The sequence below is a fragment of the Musa acuminata genome, chromosome BXJ2-2, assembly GCF_036884655.1.
Source record: "Musa acuminata AAA Group cultivar baxijiao chromosome BXJ2-2, Cavendish_Baxijiao_AAA, whole genome shotgun sequence".
Classification (NCBI taxonomy): domain Eukaryota; kingdom Viridiplantae; phylum Streptophyta; class Magnoliopsida; order Zingiberales; family Musaceae; genus Musa; species Musa acuminata.
The window spans coordinates 28,406,026-28,427,460 of record NC_088339.1 but is presented as its reverse complement, the minus strand read 5'-3'; the positions used below and the strand labels follow the sequence as shown (position 1 = coordinate 28,427,460).

At 42.0% G+C, this 21,435-nt stretch overlaps 3 protein-coding genes and 1 long non-coding RNA gene across 5 annotated transcripts; 2 read left to right on the top strand and 2 right to left on the bottom strand.

Annotated features, from left to right (window-relative positions):
- The first annotated feature begins 1,352 nt into the window (after window positions 1-1,352).
- LOC135605839 (probable transcription factor RL9) lies at window positions 1,353-4,937 on the top strand. Of its 2 annotated transcripts, none has more exons than XM_065096351.1 (6): window positions 1,353-2,268; window positions 2,359-2,435; window positions 2,679-2,718; window positions 2,891-3,044; window positions 4,201-4,309; window positions 4,560-4,937. In XM_065096351.1, the coding sequence occupies exons 1-6, from the start codon at window positions 1,851-1,853 to the stop codon at window positions 4,719-4,721; spliced, it is 960 nt and encodes a 319-aa protein (XP_064952423.1). In that variant the 5' UTR covers window positions 1,353-1,850; the 3' UTR covers window positions 4,722-4,937. The 2 variants fall into 2 exon arrangements, with proteins under 2 accessions (XP_064952423.1, XP_064952422.1); XM_065096350.1 differs by having other exon boundaries at window positions 1,355-2,268; window positions 2,888-3,044.
- Window positions 4,938-5,676: 739 nt separating this feature from the next.
- LOC135605838 (uncharacterized) lies at window positions 5,677-6,267 on the top strand. The gene is made up of 2 exons (XR_010484566.1): window positions 5,677-5,792; window positions 5,879-6,267. It is a non-coding gene; the product is annotated as an uncharacterized LOC135605838 (long non-coding RNA).
- Window positions 6,268-6,458: 191 nt separating this feature from the next.
- LOC135605837 (extra-large guanine nucleotide-binding protein 1-like) lies at window positions 6,459-14,116 on the bottom strand. Its single transcript, XM_065096349.1, has 8 exons — window positions 12,835-14,116; window positions 12,295-12,432; window positions 12,115-12,219; window positions 11,840-12,025; window positions 10,802-10,973; window positions 8,946-9,193; window positions 7,664-7,830; window positions 6,459-7,249 (listed from the first exon to the last, which is right to left on the bottom strand). The coding sequence occupies exons 1-8, from the start codon at window positions 13,849-13,851 to the stop codon at window positions 6,661-6,663; spliced, it is 2,622 nt and encodes an 873-aa protein (XP_064952421.1). The 5' UTR covers window positions 13,852-14,116; the 3' UTR covers window positions 6,459-6,660.
- Window positions 14,117-17,249: 3,133 nt separating this feature from the next.
- On the bottom strand, window positions 17,250-19,430 carry LOC135605833 (allene oxide synthase 1, chloroplastic-like). The gene has a single exon (XM_065096343.1). The coding sequence runs from the start codon at window positions 19,277-19,279 to the stop codon at window positions 17,615-17,617; it is 1,665 nt and encodes a 554-aa protein (XP_064952415.1). The 5' UTR covers window positions 19,280-19,430; the 3' UTR covers window positions 17,250-17,614.
- Between the last annotated feature and the right edge of the window lie 2,005 nt (window positions 19,431-21,435).

Below are 21,435 nucleotides of genomic sequence, written 5' to 3'. Positions count from 1 at the left end.
CAACCCCTCTTATTTTAATCCCCACCGCTCTGCTCAAAAGCTTCTTCCTCCTTGTTTTTACCCGTCCACTAGAAGAATGGAATAAAAGAATCGTACCATACTGTCCACTTCGAGCTTACATGCAAGCAGCTCACACTTTGGATTAATATTTAATGTCTCATCCTTATTAATCCAGTAGATCGAGGTTTGATCCCTCTATTTTATGCATCAAACAGTGAAACTACAATTCTAGTCAAAACCTCATATTAATTAGGGTCATAAAAAAATGGAGAATGACTCGAACAATCGTTTGTATTAGGATCAGCCAAGTTTCTATTCCAATAGAGAACATGAGATAGAGAGAGAGAGAGAGAGAGAGAGAGAGAGAGAGAGAGAGAGAGAGAGAGAGAGAGAGAGAGAGAGATGTGTGTGTGTGTGTGTGTGTGTGTGTTTTATACTCGGCGTCACGTGTGAGGGGCATGGTAACCTCGAGGGGCTCGAGAATATTTAGACAGGAAGAGGGAATACAGGGAAGGGGGAGGAGACGACAAATGCTAGCCGTCGAGGGTTGCAGCGTAGGGTCCAGATCGGCCAAGCCCCATGCACGTAGAGCGCAGCTCCGCTGTCGCCGGCCATCCCTGCAACCCCGTGTCAACCAATGGCGAGAGAATGATGAGCTGCGAAGCTATTAGTTCTTCCCTTTGATTGGCCAATACCTTATCACCACGCATTCAGCGTGTGCACGTCTGATCTCCATGGCAATGATATGGCAGGAGATTAGACCTAGGAAGAAAGTAATGGCACCTGTGTACACTCGGCCTTTACTGTGAACAATTTCGGAGCAGCTCTATGACTATTCCCGTGTAATCACTTTCTTCGTCTTGAGCTGATCGTTGTGTGTGCAACTGCTGCTGTTCTTTTCAGCTTAATAGCATTCTCTGTGCAAGTTTCAATATCCGCAAGTCAAATTAGACCGGCAATCTGTAGTGGATTGGATCGACTGATGGTTCGATTAGTCTTCTATGTGCAAGAAATGCTGACAGTATACTGACTATCCACAGCATGATCCTTTGGAGGTCACTTGACATTGAGTCTCCTTCTATTGTAAGGTTGGGATGTGATCAGGAACCCATTTCATGCTCGTCCGAATCTTAAAGCATGCCAGTCTCCTCTTCTACCTTTTAGTTTGACTGGTTGGCTTAATGGCAGTTTCCCAATCCCTTTCGCCAGAGGCCAATTCAGGCACCTCTCAAGAGGCATAATGGGTAAGTTAGGTCTCAGTCTGATGATGTCAAATGACTACTACTATTCTTCTCAAAATCCAAGACGCTCTCTCTCTCTACCCATTTCCATCTGTTACCTGCACCATCCTTCCCTTCCTTTTCATGGAAGAGGAAAGATATCTTACATTCTCTCACTAGGTATTATACCTCTGCTTGCTTAAAATATGTACTGTGCTCCTTTGCTCTAGTGTTCAGTCTCTTTGCATTTGATGCCTTGTTGACTAGCTATCTGCAGGACCTGCAATTCCTTCACATCTTGCTGCCATTCTCCAGCATTAATTATCCTCTCGCTAGTCCCTATACTTTTGCCTCTTCTCTCTCTCTCTCTCTCCTCTTCATAGTTTATACGCTCGGCATAACACCCTCGGGAATCATAACCCACTCATGACCTAATCACTGAAACACTTCTATTTTTCTCAGCACTTCCTTCCCTTTCTCTACTTTTCATCCCTCGGTAATATTCCTGTCCAAAGATCTCTCGCTCTCTCAACCCCTCTCGTCCTTCCAAAAGCTTTTCACCAAACCTCCACTCTCAGACTTCTGACCTTTGCGATCTTCATCTTCCCCCATTCGATCCATTGAGCTCAAATGGCAACCGTCTTCCCTGACCTCTCACTCCACATCAGCCCACCGTCGATCTCGGTCGACGGAGCCTCGGCCATGGGGGTTTTCTTTGGGGCTCATAACAGTTCGGCACCGACGAACTCCGGTAGCAGCGAGAGCAACGTGAGCCTTGATCAAGCCTTCTTGAACCGTGACCGAGGACGGGAGCCTGGCCACGCCGAGCCGACGCTGAGCCTAGGGCTGCAAGCCCCGGCGTCTAGTCTCACCAATCACCATGACTGCCACCACCACCACCACCTTCATCACCCTCAGATCTATGGATTCAAGCGGAATCCGCGACCCGCCCGAGAGAAGAAAAGCCTCAGGGCTCCGAGAATGAGGTGGACTACCACCCTCCACGCCCACTTTGTTCATGCGGTGGAGCTCCTCGGTGGCCACGAGAGTAAGCATGGCAACTCCAAGTATTCTCACTGACACACGACAACCGTTCTTGTTTGGTTAGGAGTCATACTCTTATGATCCTTCTTGGCAGGAGCTACACCGAAATCAGTTCTGGAGCTGATGAACGTGAAGGATCTGACACTAGCTCATGTAAAGAGCCATCTGCAGGTATGAAAAAGAAGATCAAAAACATGTATTTGTCTTCTTCTCATGAACCGAAACAGACCCAAGAGCTTGGCGGTAAACTCTCCTCTCTCCTGCACAAGTCCTGTTGATGATAGTAGGGTTAGGGTTCTGTGTTGGGTTACCAACATGCACCCAAGTACAAAGGACAAAATGGCATCTATTTCTAATCTTTCTCCTCTAGTTTAATTTGGTTACATATTAATATTCATGTGGATGCTGCTGCAGATGTATAGAACCGTGAAGAGCACTGACAGAGGAGCGGCAGGTACTCGAGTTTTCCTTCGCCTTCACAATACATGTCTTTGGTGTTTGTTCTGTCACCCGGTCATCTCACTGGTGGCCGGGTTGGCCTTTCCTTGCTTGAATTATTAGTCTGTTGTTTCATGAAGTACAACCATTTGGATCTTAGTGGTGGATGAAATGGTTTGCTGCAGCAGCACAAGGTCAGGCAGACATGGGCTTCAGCCAGAGGACAGGGTTGGAGGAAGTGGAGGGAGACGTACCAAGTGGTAAAGCTGGGGATGACATTACCCCTTGTTATGATTTCCCCATCACACCAACCCCTGCAACACCACTGCCCAAGTCCTCTAGGTCTGTGAACTACTCCATCCATCTCCTCCTCACTGAACCATACATTCAAAATGCTTCTTGCTTGATATGGTTGGTTAATACAATTAGCATGATGTTGGCAACATGTTCAGATAGTGTTTTTTCTTTTGCATATTAATGCTGATGAAAAGCATGAACTCAGGTTGAGTACTCTTCAGGACAAAAATGCCTAAATGAACGAAGATATATAGCATTCTCTAGCCAACATAAGAAGATTGAAATATGACCTACTCTATCCGGAATGCAAGTTGCTTCAGAAGTTTTCTCCGATAACAAAAAGAAATGTCAGATGAAGAAGAAAAGAAAAAGGTTGACTTCAGAACAAGAGTGAGTTCGAAAGGGAGGATGGACCTTAGCAAACGGAAATAGGGTGATGCTACATAAGTTTCTTTTACACCTAGGAACCTGTGATGTTGTCCCATCCAGAAACTTAGAGAAGGGGAAGAAGAGGATCCCAAGAATTGCCACAGAAGAGATGATAAAGGTTCTTGTACATTGTGTCATACATCCAGTAACTAAAACAGTCAACAGTTCATATCATGTTGCCTTAGACCCAGTCATTTCTATTACAATTTTCATAAGAAAAGGCAAATTTATTGCCCTTTTGGCTTAGTTATGATAGTTTTTCTTTTGTAGGGGAACAACAAGATGGTTAGCATATATGTTATAATTCATAAAGATCAAGGAAAAACTTCTGGACAACTTTGTTTTAATATAAACACACAATGAATGAAAAGTAAATGTTATTACAGACTCTATGAACTATTTAACTCTGCCACATGAAGAAGAGATAAGCTAGAAGAGGGCGGCCCACTTTCCTGTCCCTCCATTGATGGAAGCTGAGAAGAGAACAGTAACGTTAACATATATGAGGACCAACAGGAAGGTTGATTGAAGTCCTTAGGATGCTAAACTATCTCTGTCCCATTAACATTGAATGTCGAAAGGTCATAGCTACAAACAATGACAAAAGACGAGCCAATATTTCGGTTACTTTCCCAACTGGTGATGCAGCTTGAGCAGTGAAAACTGTGCATGCCACTGTTGTTGAAGATTGGATATTCTCATCAAACTTTGGCACCGATGAAGATCTACTTCTCTAAGTTCCTGATTTCTATTTCCATCTTTGTGTGTGCAGAGAGCTTCATCCATCCACGGCTGGGAGTGGTTGGAATCCATCAAACAAGCAGAACTCCTCATCATATCTCTACTTCAGAAATGATAATTTGCTCAGCAATGACAATCAGGTTTGCGGACGACATTTTCCAATTGTTTTGTACTGACTGTGCTGTAGTTAAGCGTACTGTTCATAGATGTTTCAGTAGGCATCAAAAATGCATCCTTGAATGGGTGACATAGCATGTGCTTTGCGGTCTCAAATCAATAGCAGTGGATGGTGGAGATAATAGAGTCATTTGCCAATATATCATTGTGTTTCACCATATCTGTTGATCTTTCTCTAGTAAGATAATTTGATCCTTCATCTCCCATGAACAGGTATTGGGGCAAGATCATCTACTCACTCAGTCGCAGGTAGTGGTTCCAAATGTAGAGCTGATCTCCATGCCTACTGCACACACAGATCTTAGAGCTTTCTCCAAGCTGCCTGACCTTGAGATCACCTTAGGCCGCCATGGTTGGCAAATGGAGTGTCTGTGAAGTTAGGAGATGCCCAATTAGTCTGGTGATCATGTCAAACGAAATCTGAAGAAGAAGAAGAAGAAACCCATCAAGATTTAGAAGGATGTCTTCTAGTTTTCCTAAGTCTTGCTTGGAAATCCATCCATAGACAAGCATACTTGGGGAGTTGCAGTGTCAGTGTACATGTAGAAACATCTTGTTCCTTCTGAGAGAATCTTGCTAGAATTCAAGTCACTGAAGGCACTGTGTATGCTTTTGAATAGACTGAAGCTTGTCGGGAAAACATCATGTGAGTCGAGAGCTAAGTTTAAAGAGCAGATTGGCAGAAAAGAATAAAAGGTAACAAATCAAATCCGTCATGTCAATAAAAATCGGAATGAAAGATATTCTTTGAATTATAATAGATATATACATATATATGTATTGAAAGGCACAACCATTTATCTAAAGAAAAAATCCAAACAAATATCTCCTACAAAATACTGCAGATATTTGATCCCAATGGTTCCCACCTATGCACACATCACCATCAGTCATATAGATCGTTTCTAATACATGTCATAGTCTCGAGAAATTGACAAAACCGTATTAGAAGATTATTATTGCTCACATGTTAAGAAAGAATTGAGGAATGTAGATATTTCATTTAATAATTACAATTATAATTCTTTTTCGATAAAAGACTTGTCGACGTCTAAATCATTGATCCAAAATATCTAAAATCAAATAATACGTTTACCTAATCTTATTGTTTTTCTCTCGTTTTCAATATAAAATTAAAACGAGATGTCAGTCGGTCTCACATATAAAAGGTCCAAATTAATTCTCAATTATATATATATATATATATATATATATATATATATATATATATATATATATATATATATATATATATATATATATATATATATATATATATATATATATATATATATATATATATGCCATGTGCGGATGTTTAATTGCGCACAGGAGAAATTCCCGGCGGGATAAATCCAATCGGCTTAGAAAGCATCGCCGGACTACGCTACTCTGCGACAAAATGGATAAGAGGAGACGACCGCGAAGTTGGACCGCTCGAAAACCGTGTGTGACTACTCCCGGTTTCCACGAATCCTCTTCCGTGCTCCTTCGCCTCCTCTTCTCATCTCTCTCTATATATATTTCTACAGTGCTCTGCTCCATTTCACAGAAACCTGCAGTTCTTGAAGCAAAAGCATTCTGAAAAGAAGAGGGAGAGATGTCAGGCTTTGTCGGAGTATGGATGGGTGTGATTGCCAAGCTCGGGATAGAGCAGCAGACCGCACCCAGCTGCAGCTTCATGAGGCGAGAGGAAGACGAGGATAAGGGGAGAGAGAAGCCGCTTTCAGTGAAGAAGAAGAAGAAGAAGGAAGCTGTGCAGGAGAAGATGAGAGTGGGCTTGTCGGAAGCCACTGTGTGCATGCTTATGGATCGGTTCGCTCCCAGTTGATCCTTAGAACTCTGTATGACCCCTATGTGTATTGCGTATTTGTATGATCACTGTATGTAAATGATCTAAATCCAACCGAGTTTTCTGCTCTCTTTTCTCTTTGTGACTGAGAGAGAACAAATCTGGTAACTCCATTCAATCAAGGCCTGATTGCTTAAGAAGTGGAATGACATGCCCGCAAGTAATGATTTTGCTATCCTCTCCTGTGAGCATAGAGACCTTTTGTCTGATCCAGAAGAAATTTAGACTGAAAAATGACATCATGAGAGAACAACAAATGCTTGTCCAAGAAGCTTATTTAGTCTGTTTCTGCATTGCACAATCGACTGATGTACAAGTCATCGTCAAAATTCTTGAAAAGTGTAATTGTCCCTCCTACAATGAACTATTACAAACAATGGATACATACAATGGATGACATTATAGACGGAGGCAAAATGAAAGGGAAAGGCTATATATTTACATCTGTGTTCACTGAAAATGTCAGTGAGAAAAGAGGCTTGGTTCTGTGTTATACATCGACTCGATCGAGTCACACATTGACCATTCTTCATCCCACTTGATTATCTCACTTGCATATCGAATTGCTGTATCGACGGAATCTGAATCCAACCCATTTGCCCATGTAACAAAGAGTTTTCTACCGGTAATAGACAGGAATAACCTCTTGAATTTCACAGCAACGTACTGAAATGCTTGCTCAGACTTGGTGGACTCGATGTTGGTACCACGGTTGTTCCTGCTATTATTACGTGGATGATGGCTTGCTACAGGATCAAAGTCGTCGAACCATTTGCACAAGGTTAGAGGAGCTGTGGCTATCTTCTGTTCAAGCAAATCGAACTTACTGAGTATCAAAAGAAAATTTATCTGTTCGAAAGCCCTGGCAATGATCTCAAAGAGCCTTTTGTTCTCCATCATCTTGTTCATGACCACCCCATTCAAATCTTCATAGTACTCGTCATAGTCAGTCAGAGAGACGCAGAAAATGACTATCCGGACATCTTCAAACAAGTGGAGCCATTTGCAGTTCTCTCCAAGGCCTTTGTTATGAACTCTGATGAGCTGGTACCTGCAGCACATGAAAATAAGTTCAGGGAATGGACTTATATCAGACAAGAAGAAAAATCCTATCGTTAACTTTGCATCATTCATTTGAATGGGCTCAACCTTCCTGTCATTTAAATGGAAAAACACTCAGTGAATCATTATATGCTGCTCTGTGATAAATCCATAAAGATATTACTTCTTGAGATCCAATAAGGATTTGGTCAAGATGATACAGAATACGAAAAGAAATATCAGAATGGAAACTAGCTGATGCAGAATAGGGTTATCTTCATAAAGTAAAGTGTTCAACCGTAAGAAAATCTAGAATATGCATTTCCCTTTAACTTCTCTTACCTTTTCCAAGGCAACTAATTTAAAATATCTCCAACATCTTACATCATGAAATCAAATTACTGCAGATACAGCATTGACCAACCTTGACAATGTTTCCTGATGATCATGGTCATTAATACTCATTCCAGCACAAGGCAACTCTGGAAAATGGAAGTCCACGCATGCTAGTCCATTGGAGGAAGTTATTCCATCGGCATAAAGTATATCCATATCTGATGGCTCGTACTCAACTCTGGATATATCAACAACCTGAAGAATTATTAATAACAGAATCAGTATCAACTTCTAACCATGGAATGAGAGTTTTTTAAGTGTGTTCGCACCCAAAGTTTCATCATATCAGTCATAAAGAGGTGATGTTGAATTTGCATATTCTAATTTTAATATGAATTTGGAGAAAAGTGAAGCTCTACAGCTTTTCAATTTTGTTTAAGGGGTCCTAGTTTGAGAGCACTACCTAAAAGTCCTGCTTCCACTGTGGATTCCACCACAAGTCAAAGGTGAAGGGAGTAACTTAGGTATCTCCACATGTGCACCTCATAAAATTGAACTTAGTAATTCAAAAAGCTTCTTTCTGGTTTAAAAAAGTAAATTTCTTCAATTCTCTGAGTGTTTCTAGGTTATGGCTGCTTACATTTTTCTTTATCCTGTGTGCATAACAAGAGATATAATTGTTCACATTTCAGAATTGAGCTTATGTTTCTCTATCTTGTCTATGGCAAGAAAAAAATTCAGTGTACCTATATCACATGTGCAAAGGGTTCCTAGAGCTTTTGTTTATTACTCCTTATTAATATAAAAGATCAAAGATCCCCAGCATACCTAAGAATTCAAATAGTCCGCATTCTAAATAGTGATGGATAGATTCTGTTCATCATTGTGTTTCCAATAGAACAACACCGCTCTCCTTACACCCCATTCACTCCGTTGACTTCAAAATCCTAGTATTTAAATTTCAATGCTGGAATCAAACAAGCCATCCTACCCTACAGTTGCCTACTTGAACACCAAAATAGTTATTGACTGATGATGCAGGTTTTGCTAGATCACCACCAAAATCAATAAAGCATTCTTATAAATTCCCAAACCACTAGTTAAATAACTACTACCACAATATTAAAGTCCATCTCCATGGTTAACTTCATTTCAGTAGTCAATTCTATCCTGTATTTTGCCACCCAGAGCTTTTCAAAGTACCTTTCCACTCACCTACTATGCCAACATAACCATATTTGAAGGAGTCCATTCTATCTGATCATAATAGAGATGAACAGTCATTTTTGAATTTTTGGTGTCATAACTCCAGACTACATGAACTGGAGTTGCAAGATAACAGAAAAACAGAAATGGAAAGAGAATGTTACCCGTTCTAAGAAGTAACTGGCAATACTAGGGATTGGTTGAAGTTCACTGCTGCGCTTGTATGTAGCTTGAATAGCAGAATCATTCCACAGCTCCTCTACTAGTGGGGCATATTCCCGAGTAGCAGCTGGGAAAATATCTTCAAGTTTGCCAGAAGCCATAAGTTTAAGAAGCCAATCAGAAAATGCTTTTAGCCGTGGACTGATGGAGTACTCTGTCACAATCTTCTCTTTGTCTAATTCAGCATCTCCTGCTTACAACAAATTGAATTAAACAGTTTAACTATTATATAAACTCCTGCCTTTCATATAATTATAGACTTAGAACTTGAATTCTATTATATCAAACTACCAAGAAAAAAGGACCACAAAGTAGTTTGCCTAGGAGTATACATCAACACCAAGCAAATAAAAATGCATGTAAAGCCTAAGCCTTATATTATGATAAACCAAAGGATTATATCATTATATCCAATATCATCCAAGGATGTAAAGAATTGCACATTTTAACATAATAGCAACAAAAAGGAATTAGAAAAGAATATATGGCAAAAACTTTATGGGAGTTATTAAATCAGAAACAATTACTGAAAGATCCAGGTAATGCAAGAGATAAATTTACAAAAGAAACTAAACAAACTAAGAAGTAAGAATTACAATGAAACTGTAAATTGGGTTGTGAATCAAGGATGTTGTAATCAGGTGGTAAAATATTTTTATTCTGGGAATTTTACATAAAACCCCATGGTTATAAATTGTTATATGGTCTTATTTATCTCAAAACACAATTAGCATTTACAATGAAATTAAATGTTTCGTTCAAATATGTCCACTTGTAAAAGCAAACTTGACAACCAAACTACCAGAGTTCATGACCTCAGTTGGATTTATCCCATAACGCATCAGAGAGCAGAATCATCACTTAGACACCCTCACAAAGGCTGAGATGAAGGCAAGTGATATTCAAACACAATAAGTCAAGTGAAATTCAAATATTCTTTGAACCAATATAATGCAACCTAAGATTATTCTGTAAGCAACTTCCACAAACTTTAAAGAACGTGTGGCAGAACTTGACCAACATTTAACTATTATGTTACCCTTTCGGCACAAAGTTCTGTATTCCATATCTGGAGTAATTAAATTTCAAAATCTTCAGTATTCATTTCTACAAAGCTTTCTTGAATATGAAATTGTGTAACTTCGCTCAGAATTTCCCCAACAGCCCTCCACAGGAGTGATTTTCTCAGTTTCGATACCCATACAAGTCACGAGTTGGATTGCTATGGTATGCTAATTATCATCGTTATCCTGGTCATCACAGATCAACGAAACAAAAGAAAACAAAATACAAAAATCAGAGAAATAGTTTTCAGAAAAAAATATATCTTAAACTTTTTCATCTTTTCCTCAAGTAGCTTACAGCACAGTCTCCTTCGGTGCTGTTAGTGAACAGGGAGATAGGATCCTAAATTCATGATTGATTTAGATTGAAATCCAGTTGGTGTCATTCAGTATGTGCTGCACAGCATATGCCACTCAAAACTGCAACATTGTCAGACCAATCCCCCAAGCGTGGTGGTATACCATAGTAAAGCCCATGGTTCACCAGAAAGAACATAAGGATAAGGTTAACGATCACCATTATGCTCTCCACAAGACCAAAAAGGCACTATATTTTATCAATAGTAACTTAGATATGGAAGTGACTACCAACATAGAATCTATAAAACTATGATTGTGTATAAGAATGTTATTTGCATGAACTCATCTCTTAACAAAATGAATTGTTAATAAGCAATAACTTTTTATTAGATGAATACCAGTGATAATCGGAATCAATAGTATGATCCTCGTACCTGAAAAACGTAGTTGCTGGTTTCCCTTTCTTTCAGCCAAACTCTCTTCTTCGAACAATTCACGACCCTCAAGCAGTATGCCAATATAGTTGTATATGCTGGTTTGTATCATAAGCTTAGTATCTTGGCGTTCATCCTCTGGGAAAGGTACACTCCTATACAAGAACTTGGCCTAATAAATCGGCCATTAAACTCAGTAGCTAGTCAAATTTGACAAATACGGAAAACATTAAATAGACTATCAAATTCACTCTCCAAGATATACAAGGCACTAGATGCACACGCAACATTTTGAATAAGAACCACAATCACGAGATGGAGCATGCACAAAGTAGTTCTAAACATTTAGAATAAGGATTGTCACCCCGATTAGGACATCTCAGCATGTGTCAAGCAGCACATGGCATCTCCAACTCATGCTGAAGGGCCAACTTTTGGCATGTATCAATGTGCAAATCACACTACGCAAGAAATCATCCTGCCAACTCAGTTAATGCCACAAGATGACAATTCTAGGCCTATATATATCATAAAAATGACAATGGCCAATAAATGAAGTTGGCATCAGAAGAAAACAAAATTTATTGCAAACAAAACATTTTTGTTATTGCCAACTTCGGCAGCAGTTGTTGTAATAATCCTCTTCAAGGAAGCCAATTACTGGTTACCATCGCCTTCTAACAACCAAAGAATAGACACTACATAGAGAAAGAAAATGTAAATTTACTCAAGTGATGGATGCTGTGAATTCAGTACCTAAAAAATAAATCAAGCTTCTCTCTAACTCCTTAATTTGATGTTCAAGCTTCATGGGATGCACTAACTTAGGCGAGTTCCATTCAAGAATGAGATCCTACATAGAAAATCAGGACTATAAAAGTTAACATGCTAAACACCAATGACATGCATGATGTACCTCTATAAGACTAAATTAACACAATAGGCCAGATAGTTCCCATAGTTGACTGTGCTTAACATGAAATTACTGACTAAAGTATGGGATTTTTTCTGTGACTGTGCAGTGCTCATCTAAAGTACCTGTTTGAAAATGGTACTTGTCCCTGATCCATGGTTCCCAACCAACAGAAGCTTCCGGAGTGTTTTTTTATCAAGGTACTCAGAAACAGATCTTCTGACCAAGTCATTTACCTCTTCGCCAGAAGGATTTGCAACCTTATCAGGAAATGGCAATGAAAGAACAGGGCAGAGTAGCTTCATAACAGGCTGCAAAATGGGAAACCATTGGAAAATCGGTTTCTGGACAGTCTACAATTTGTAGAAGAAAATTCATAACGAACATTAAGAAGGGTCACCTTTCCCCAAATCTTCCCTTTTATATTCTTCTGCCCTTCCTCCAGGTATGTCCCATCAGCATTTAGCCAAAAATGGGGATTCCCAGCACAATTGACTCCCACCCACTGCAAGGCAGGTTGGATGCATCTATTTCTAACTCTATCAAACATCTAAAGAAGCATTAAATTTTTTGCATGTACCTTTAGCATGTGAAGCTCAACTTTTGTAATTTCCCGACCATTTATCAGGATTCCGGTGTTTCCATTGCTCGCATTTTGCGTCAGGGTTCCCCCAATATTCAGATTTGGAGTAATGATCCTGTCAGGCCTGTGCCCTTCCTGTTGATTTTCCAGCAACATCATAGCCAAATTATCGATACAACAAAGAAAATGAAGAGCCAAGATGCAGTAGACGACACATGTTTGCTTATATAGGGGAATAACATTTAAAAGTAACTATTAATATCCATTTAGGGCACCAATTTACTCCATTGGTAACTAGACGCAACAAAAGATAGACAAACCTCTTGTATGAAGCTCCCACCAATGAGAGGGGTTCGAGGAGCATTACCTTAGGTTGTTTCCATAAACTAGACCTAAAGCTTAAGACTAATGATAGAAGATTTTTGTGTCTTTTCTCACATATGGTCTCGGTTTGTCCCTTTCATCTCACATGGATCTTAGAGACAGGGAACCCGAAGAACAAAATGCAGGGGGACTACAGGAAAGATTGTAGCTCACCTTTCCCCAGTAACCAGAGACTTTGTCGTACCAATATAATCCAGGCTTCAGCGCAGGAGGAGGACAAGGACAGCTCTGCAACAGGACCATCTCCTCCAGGCTAAGCTTCTTTCCATTCACACAGATGTGTTCCGGTCTCAACTGGTTTGTTTCGCTGTTCTTTTCAGCCTTGACCACTTGCTCAACTTCCAGGGAGCTCAGCAACCTCTTCAACATCCAGGAGCTCTTCCCCAGTCTCTTCCTATTCGACTCCAGTATCGGAGAACCAATGCAAGAAACGCACTTCCTCCCTTCTGGCATGGAGCCCATAGCCGTCAACACGCAACTACTGCAATACCTCGCATCGCAGACCAAGCAAGTCTCTTTCACCGCGAAACGGCTTCCTTTCAAGCACATGTAGCAAGCTCCCTTTTTTATCTTCGTTTCCAATTCCTCTGATCTCGTTTGGGGAGTGACTCCGATGGCCGGCGACATAGAATAACTGGACAGGCCAGACTCTTGGAAGGTCCCAAGTGACTCTTCCTCCGCCTGCATAGCGATAACATCTTCGCCGTCCTCGTTCCAGGAGACGGGCGACCGGCAGCTGAACCCCGAGCTGAGGGCCGACTCCAACGATGGCCGGTTCGGGATTATCTCGCTGGACGAAGCCGCGACACCCTTGAGATCGCCAGAGAACCAAAGCGCGCCGGACCCGTCGGCGACCTCCGAGGGCTCCGTGGAGGGGTCGAGGAAGCCGGACGAGCCAAGCGCCCCGGAGACGTCGGCGTGGTTCTCGATGACGGAGGTCGGGGAGGCGACGGGAACCTGCGGCGGCCTCTTAGGGGATGGGAAGGGAAGAACGAGGGGGGGGCCGGGGCGGGCAGCGGAGGGCGGGGCCAAGGCGGCGAGGGGGATGCGGTCGACGTCGATGGGGCAGGCCCGAGGGATGTCGTAGGTGAGCGGAGGGCCATCGTATTCGGTGGCGAAGGAGTAACCGTCAGCCTCCGCGGGGGGATCCGCCTCGACGAACCGGCCCATGGCCGAAGAAGAAGAAGAAGAAGCAAAGGATGACGAGGGATCGAGCACAATTGAGTGGCAAACGAAAGCAAAGCCCAGATCCCGGAGCGCGAGTCTTAAAGTGAGAAGGGCAGTGACTTTGGGAGAGCGAGCGAACGAGCGAGAGAGAGGTGACAGGGATGAGGACGGAATGGGTTGACGCGTGGACGGGAATCATCGTTGGCAGCGTTGAACGTGTCAGAGAGGGAGAGAGGTGGAAGACGACATATTAAACGGTCCAAAAGTTTTGTCCTTTTCTACCTTTCACTACTGTTGTGGATCAGAATAAACTATATATTATTGCGTCAGTTTATGGGTGGGGGGAGGAAAAATGAGTTCTTTTGCCCTTTTTGCATCATATATTTTATTTTTCCTTACCTATGCAAGACTGAAAATGCCTATGTAAAAACTTAATTATTCATCTCCAATCAACTCAAAATAAAATAGAAAATTAAATATATTTATATAATAATACTTTAAATTTTAGATCTCAGAAAATAAAATGCGATCTTTGAAGAATCAACATACCTATCATCTTTCTCCTAGTCAAATGGATTGAATTCGTCTGAATCGAATCATTCATATACTATTCTTATAATTAATTATTAATAATATATATATTATTATTTTTCACATACATCCTTCCAAGTTAGTGAAGTCCACAAGCACTCTTTTTAATCGTAATTTGATGAGATTTCGACGACGACTACGACAAACATCGTATCGTATGGTGTTTTCAAGAAATAAATATTATATATAAAGATTTTTTTATTTCTGTCGGATGAATATATAGGAAATGATATTTACTATATGAAATATATAACTCAAGATTTGATTTATTTTTAAAATTATTTAATTAATTAAGATCATGTGTGAATCCATATATCATTCAGTAATTTATCGTATGAATTTGATACGTTGCAAAATTGATGGCGCCTTCATATTTAAAATGTTAATAATTTTCATTAAATCTTGCGTGGCTTTACACACGTCAGTGTTTCATTGATATTGCGCATTCTTTCCCTCATCAAAACCTAATCTGCTAACATCTTAGAGGAAGAAGCCAAACAGTGGATTTCACCGGTGGCCACAGCTTTCGTGCAGTACTCACTTACACAGTCAAATTAGTGCAAGCCATCGTAGATTTCTTGGGGACACTAAAGATCCGAAGGACAGCAAGTTGGTGGACTTGGCATTTCAATTCCCATTCCTGATGGGATGAGAGTTGAGTTTGGCTATGATGATCCCCAGAGCTTGGATGGGATGAAACACAAACAAACAGCAGTTCTCGGATGCAGGAATTAACGAGAATAATTCTCTTCTTTTCTGTCTTACAAGTAGATCAGATCATATTTATTTATGATGGCTTCTGTCAGTACAAGATTTGAGGTATCTGTTTGAAGTCTATATAGTTTATGAAAACTACCACAGATTAGGAAAAAAAAAACAAAAACCATGTGATAAAATTAAGAGAACATTCAAACTATTTTATCAACAACAAAACATAAATCCAATTTACAGTCTCTTCTAGGTACATATACATTGATATATACTTCCATTCTATTCAAATCTATTCAAACCCACCTTAGTCTAATTATCCAACCATTTATATATCAAATCTACTAATATTTTTCACATAAAATTCTCAAATTTTCGTGTTAACAACTTGATGTCGTGGATCGTGAGTCGGTACAGCTTGGTCCTATCTCGAAGGCGTAAGCCCATCCTGGAAGGTCTTCACAAAGGCGAGATGAGAGACAGGAGTTAAATAGGGGTTGACAAAAGTTGCTTCGAGGTGGTTTTTGAACTTTTGGGATTATCCCGAGACGAGGCTTGAGTGAGGTCGATCTCTTCAACACCCTACACAATAGGTCAGTGTCGGGTGAGGGTTCTCGACTCAACCCATCTGATGCTCAAATTAGTTTTGAGTGAGGACTAAGCCTTTTTGAAGTTCAGAATATGATCATTGTTTAAACATCGAGACTAATTTTTATATATACAAAGCCTTTGGGATGGGACCATGATCGATAGGGACTACCTGTATGTCTTTTTGTAGTGCATTCATGTGGACAACCATTTAGTATGACCCCCTACGATGCGGGTCGGCTGATACGATCTCCTTGAGGTGCAAATCGACTAGTATGATCTTTCGTGGTATGACGTTGAGCCTTACGCCCTTTACAATACCACGCTAGAAAAGGATAATTGAGGGGATGTTGGCAGCCAACCGGATCATCTTCTATATCAGGTAGATGCCCTATTGTCTTCCACATCAACTCCTTGGTGGTTGCCAGATGGTGGATCATGATTGGTATTGAAATATTCTCTATCATTCATGCCCCCCCTCCCGAAAGACATGCTTTGGGGCTCTTGCAAAAAGATTCGAGGTATGTCATTTGGTCTTTTTGTTGGTCATGGTTTTTGCTTTCCTTATTTGGTTATCCCATTATGGTGCTCCTATCTAACCTTGTCAATTCATGTATCTTGGGCACCTTTTTTTTTGTGCCTTTGTCGTAATGGACATTTTGGTGTAGGTTAGACTTTTCCGATTCACATATCTTGGGCACGCTTCGCTTGATGGTCCCGTCGTAGCGGGGCATCTTGATGTGGCCATATTTTCTTGGCTCGTACATCTCGGGCGCCACACCACGAAAGATTGTACCAATCGACTCGTGTCTCGGGAGATCGTACCAACCGACTCGTGTTGTAGGGGGGCCATATTGGGTGGTTGTCCATATGAATGCACCACAAAAGGATGTACGAGTAGTCCTTATCGATTGTGGTCTCTTCCCAAAAGTTTTGTAGGTATAAAAACCTATCCCTGATGCTTGAGCATGGACCATATTCTAAACCTCAAAAAGGCTATGGTCCTTACTCAAAACTAATCTAACCATCAAAGAGGTCAAGTCGAAAACTTTCACCCGACACTAACCTGTTGTGCAAGGCGCCGAAGAGATCAGCCTCACATAAGCCCCACCTCAGGACAACCCTGAAAGTTCAGAGAGCACTTCGAAGCAACCCTTGTAGGCCCTATTCAACTCCTGTCTCCCATCTTGCCCTTAAGAAGACTTTCTAGAACGATCCTATGCCTTCGAGACAAGACTATATTGTATCGACTCAAAGTCTACAACATCAAATTATTATCAGATTAATGCCAGAAGGAGGGCCATGAGTCATTGGCTCCCTTACGAGAGAAGCACTGATAAGGATATTTAGGCCCACATTAATTGAGGAGTAAAAGAATTAAAAACTTATATGCCTATCATGTCATTTTTATCTTTAGAAGTGTCTTTGGGGTTCACAAGCTCCGAAATAGCAAAACTACTTGGGCATATCAAAAGTAGATAATTTCTCGTGAACCTATAAGGTGACACTGATAATAATCAAATGTTGACTAATCACTTTATAAATAATTTTTAAAAATACTATGAATTGATACAAAATTGAAATTTAATTTGATCGTGTCACCACCGCCAAATAAAAAAAAATTATATAACAAGAAAATATGTTTTTTAGTAGATTTAATCAATTTAATAAGATGCATTGGTTTAGGTGAAGAGCAAAAATTGAGAGAAAAAAAAAAGAGAACTCTTTTAGTGCACACCACTAAAACCTTTTGTCACGTGCGCCTCACGTGCCGCATCCAACGCAACCCCAAGCCACCAAGTGGTCAACGCAACCTGTGACTCCAAAGATATCCGTGAACTTTGGCGAGAATAACGAAGTTGCCACTCATCCCTGCTCCTCAGAAAGTAGCCTTCTTCAGCGAGGTGAACTTGACCGACGACCCGAGCGCGGACGTGCCGACCTCGATCTCGAAGGAGTCGTAACGCAGGAAGAGCTCAACGAGCAGCAGGCGCGCCACCATCACCACGAAGTCCTTCCCGGCGCACTGCTTGTTCTCCGCGGTGGGCGCCTCCGTCTCAGGGCCGTTCGACCACACCACGTGCCGCAGCAGCGGCGCACCCCCCTCCCCCACGAAGCGGTCCGCCACGAACTCCTCCGCCCGCTCGAACACCCGCGGGTCGCGGGTGGCGAAGGGCTGGTACCCGAACAGCATCTCCCCGGCCCGCACCTGGAACGCCGCGTCGTGGTTCGCCACCACCATGTCTCGCTTCGCCCGCCCGTACTGCAGCGGCACCGGCGGCTCGATCCGGAGCGCCTCGTAGGCCGCCGATGCCGTCAGCGGCATCGCCTCGATCGCCCGCATCGTCACCTCCCCGCCCCCGATCTCTTGCACCGCCGTCCGCACCTCCTCCGCCAACCGGCCGTGGAGTGGGGCCCCGGCCCGCCCGATCCACTTGATCAGGTTCGGGAACAGGATCTTCATCCCGCCGAAGGAGTTGAAGCAGGTGGAGAAGAGGATGTTGTGGAGCGCTTCCTCCCGCGAGATCCCAAGCCGCTCCGCCTCGTCGAGTACCGGCCCGGCCGACTCGCGGAAGAAGGCCGCGAGCCGGTCGTAGTCGGACCGCACCAGCGCCGGCGGGAGGCGGAAGGAATGGAGGAGCAGGTCCTCGAGGTAGGTCGGGAGTCCAAGGGTGAGGAGCGGACCCACCTGGAACAGCATCCACTTGGTGATCAGCCCGGGGCCGTCGAGGCCCAGCTCGGAGTCCTTCGGGTTGCGCCCGAAGAAGGACCGCGCGAGGAAGTCGAAGGCCGCGCGGTCGTTGGCTGCGCCGAAGTCCGCCTTCCCCTTGGCGGCAATCTCGGCCTCCATCGTCGCGAAGAGCGCCCCGTAGGTGTGGCGGAACTCAGGGATGACGGCCTGGCGCCGGTTGGACAGGAGGAAAAAGAGGAGGCGCTTGAGGGGGGCGTGATTGGGCTCGGAGGGGTCGAGGTAGGATAGCACGCGGAAGCCACCGGTGAGCTGCGTGGAGGGCATGAAGGTGCCGGTGAAGAGGTCGCGCTTCTCGACGAGGGAGGTGTCGAAGAGCAACGGGAAGCTGGCAGCGTCGAGGAGGACGATGACGCGGGGGTCGGAGGCGAGAAAAGGGCCGGGGGGCATGTTGGCGCGGAAGACGGTGGAGTTGTAGCGGCGCATGCGGGACTTGAAGAACGCATCCCGCCCCTCGAAGTAGAAGTAGGCGAGCCGGTCCTGGATCGGCCCGACGAAGGGCAGCCCGTAGTCGCCGGGTATCTTCCGCACCGGCAGCTCCGACGACGACGGCATCGCCATCACGGGTTTCTCGGACACGGAAGCCATTTTCCGGCTGCGTCCGCGTAGGCGGCCATGAGAGCAAAGCGAGGGAATGAAGGCCAGAGACGCCGCGGCCATGGCAGGAGATCGATGGAAGATGGGTGATGATGGAGGTGGGAAGAAGAGGTAGCTGGGTGGCGTTACTATATGCATGAATTGGGAAGGCGGACAGAGAGGCGAGAGATGCCGGTGGTGATCACGGAAAGCGGGCATCGAGAGAGTGAAATGGTAGAGCACGCACGAGACGGCACGGTCGGCGGCTCACAACTCGCCACGTGCGAGTCAACGAGAAGAAGCGAGGTCGGAACAGGCAACCGCTCCTTTCCGCCCCAGGCTGTTCAAATCCGCCAGTCAAACACTCGTGAGAACATAGCTTTGCACTGCGTCCGGTTCATGAAGCGACTGCTTCTGGACTGTGTTCCTTCTTCGAGAATGGATACCCAAGACACGATGGGACAGTGGGAAAAGAGCCGTGGCGTCAGCATCAGCGGATGGCAGACGCTGCATGCGGACGTCTTCGGTAGAATCTTATCGACCACAAACTCTCTCACATTGAGTCATTGACCAAGGCAGGAAGGTCGTCTCTGTGAAGGGGCATTATTGACTCGTCGTCGTCAAGTTCTTGGAAGCTTACTGGAACAGTTTGTGCGACAAAATGGCTACTTCGGTGTCTTGGCGTGAAGGTTACGATGTCTCCCTGCACGTCTCAGCCTCTTATCGCAGATTTGATGATATACGACCACAAAACTCATTCCTCGAGGAAAAATCCAAACTCATCCTTCGCTGTTTAGGAATTTTAGTTTCACGTCGACAAGAATTATCTCAATTATATCTTAGGCAACTCCTCAATAATACTTTCGGATTCCTTTTCTAAAATTTTTATTTTAATTTATACATATTTAACATATTTTAATTTAATTAGAGGTTATATTAATATCACTGCTTCAACAATCTAACTGTATTCCTTCTCCGATTAAAACTAAACAGGGAGCTAATCCGGAAAAGAGCATATTTATTCATATTAATCCTTGTGTAAGTGTTTGATTATTTGTTAAATAATTTAATTTAATTATTAGGTTAGAATTATTGAATAAATATTTTATAAGCGTTATTCTCATTGTTGTAGTTGTTTAATGATTATTTTATTATTTTATTAATCTATAAAAAATCATGATTATTTGGTAATTCGAGCTATACTTTTAGTTTATATTTTTGGAATTATATTAAAGAGAAAATAACTTTAACGTTATTCCTTTATTCTATACATATCAATTTTATTTATAGAAAAAAAATATATAACTCAATAAAAAGCATTTGTTAATTATGATATAATTATATTTTTATTTATATTGTATTAGATTATTACCAAAATTGCTTGTGAGATCTATTTATCCTAAACGAACGTCATAACAAATATTTTAAAGGATGAAATAAAAATCTAAGCTTACTTTTCAACTCCATTAAATTAAGATTTGTAACCATAATAAAATATAAATTTTATTTTACATGTATCCTGCATCTAAGCTTAATCCTAAATCTTAAAATGACCTTAGATGATTTTATGTTCCTTAAACTTGATAAATTTAATGAAATGGATTTACTATATGGCTTGAATAATTAGAAGCTTGGCTGAGGCCTAATTTCTGATATAGGAAAATTATATATATTTTTCTATATCCTTCTAAAGAAATTGAATATCTCTATAGATTTAGAATCTTCAACGATAAGTTTTAGAAGATATATCTTAGAGATTCTATCCATCGCTTCACTTATTCTGATTTTAATAACTTTAAAATAGTGGATCATTTACTTATCAACGATCAAATATATATATTTTAAAACTTGATCCATGAAATTCATCGAATTGGAACTATCATTTTTGAATCATATCATATCTCTTATCTATTAGATAGATTTACTCTATCTTAGTTTAAATTTGATCAAGATATTAGAAAATCTCGAATAACTTGAACTCTTCAATATATTATCCAAGCTATTAAAATAGAAAACGAATATCGATAAAGGAAGACCGACGCAGTTGCCTGGTCACAACTGACGATGATAAAGTCTGGTTTCATTGCGATGCCACCCGTCCCGCATTGCTCTACATCTATATCGACGTTAACTCATTGGATGGATCCTAGCCTCAACTCGAAGTTAACGTCGTCGGAGCTCATATCGCTCCTTTTGTTATTGCGTCAATTCTGACACCACCTCTAGCTAAACGGTCATTTCACTACTTTGTATATGTATTAGCGTCAACGTATTTGTCGAGCGATGAAAGGGCCACTCATCATTTGCATCAACGTCTATGTAGATGTAAAGCAATGTCGCTTTGCATCTACATTAGCGCTGACATATATGCGGAG

What these genes read in the sequence shown, in the direction of transcription:
- LOC135605839 (XM_065096350.1), top strand. Translation starts at nt 1,851, where the DNA reads ATGGCAACCGTCTTCCCTGACCTCTCACTCCACATCAGCCCACCGTCG. An exon ending in CACTGACAGAGGAGCGGCAG is followed by an intron (nt 2,719 to 2,887) that starts GTACTCGAGTTT and finishes GGTTTGCTGCAG; the next exon opens with CAGCACAAGGTCAGGCAGAC. An exon ending in CCACTGCCCAAGTCCTCTAG is followed by an intron (nt 3,045 to 4,200) that starts GTCTGTGAACTA and finishes TTGTGTGTGCAG; the next exon opens with AGAGCTTCATCCATCCACGG.
- LOC135605837 (XM_065096349.1), bottom strand. Translation starts at nt 13,851, where the DNA reads ATGGGCCGGTTCGTCGAGGCGGATCCCCCCGCGGAGGCTGACGGTTAC. An exon ending in TTGAGCTTCACATGCTAAAG is followed by an intron (nt 12,220 to 12,294) that starts GTACATGCAAAA and finishes CCTGCCTTGCAG; the next exon opens with TGGGTGGGAGTCAATTGTGC. An exon ending in CATCAGGAAACATTGTCAAG is followed by an intron (nt 7,250 to 7,663) that starts GTTGGTCAATGC and finishes CATGTGCTGCAG; the next exon opens with GTACCAGCTCATCAGAGTTC.
- LOC135605833 (XM_065096343.1), bottom strand. Translation starts at nt 19,279, where the DNA reads ATGCCCGCTTTCCGTGATCACCACCGGCATCTCTCGCCTCTCTGTCCG.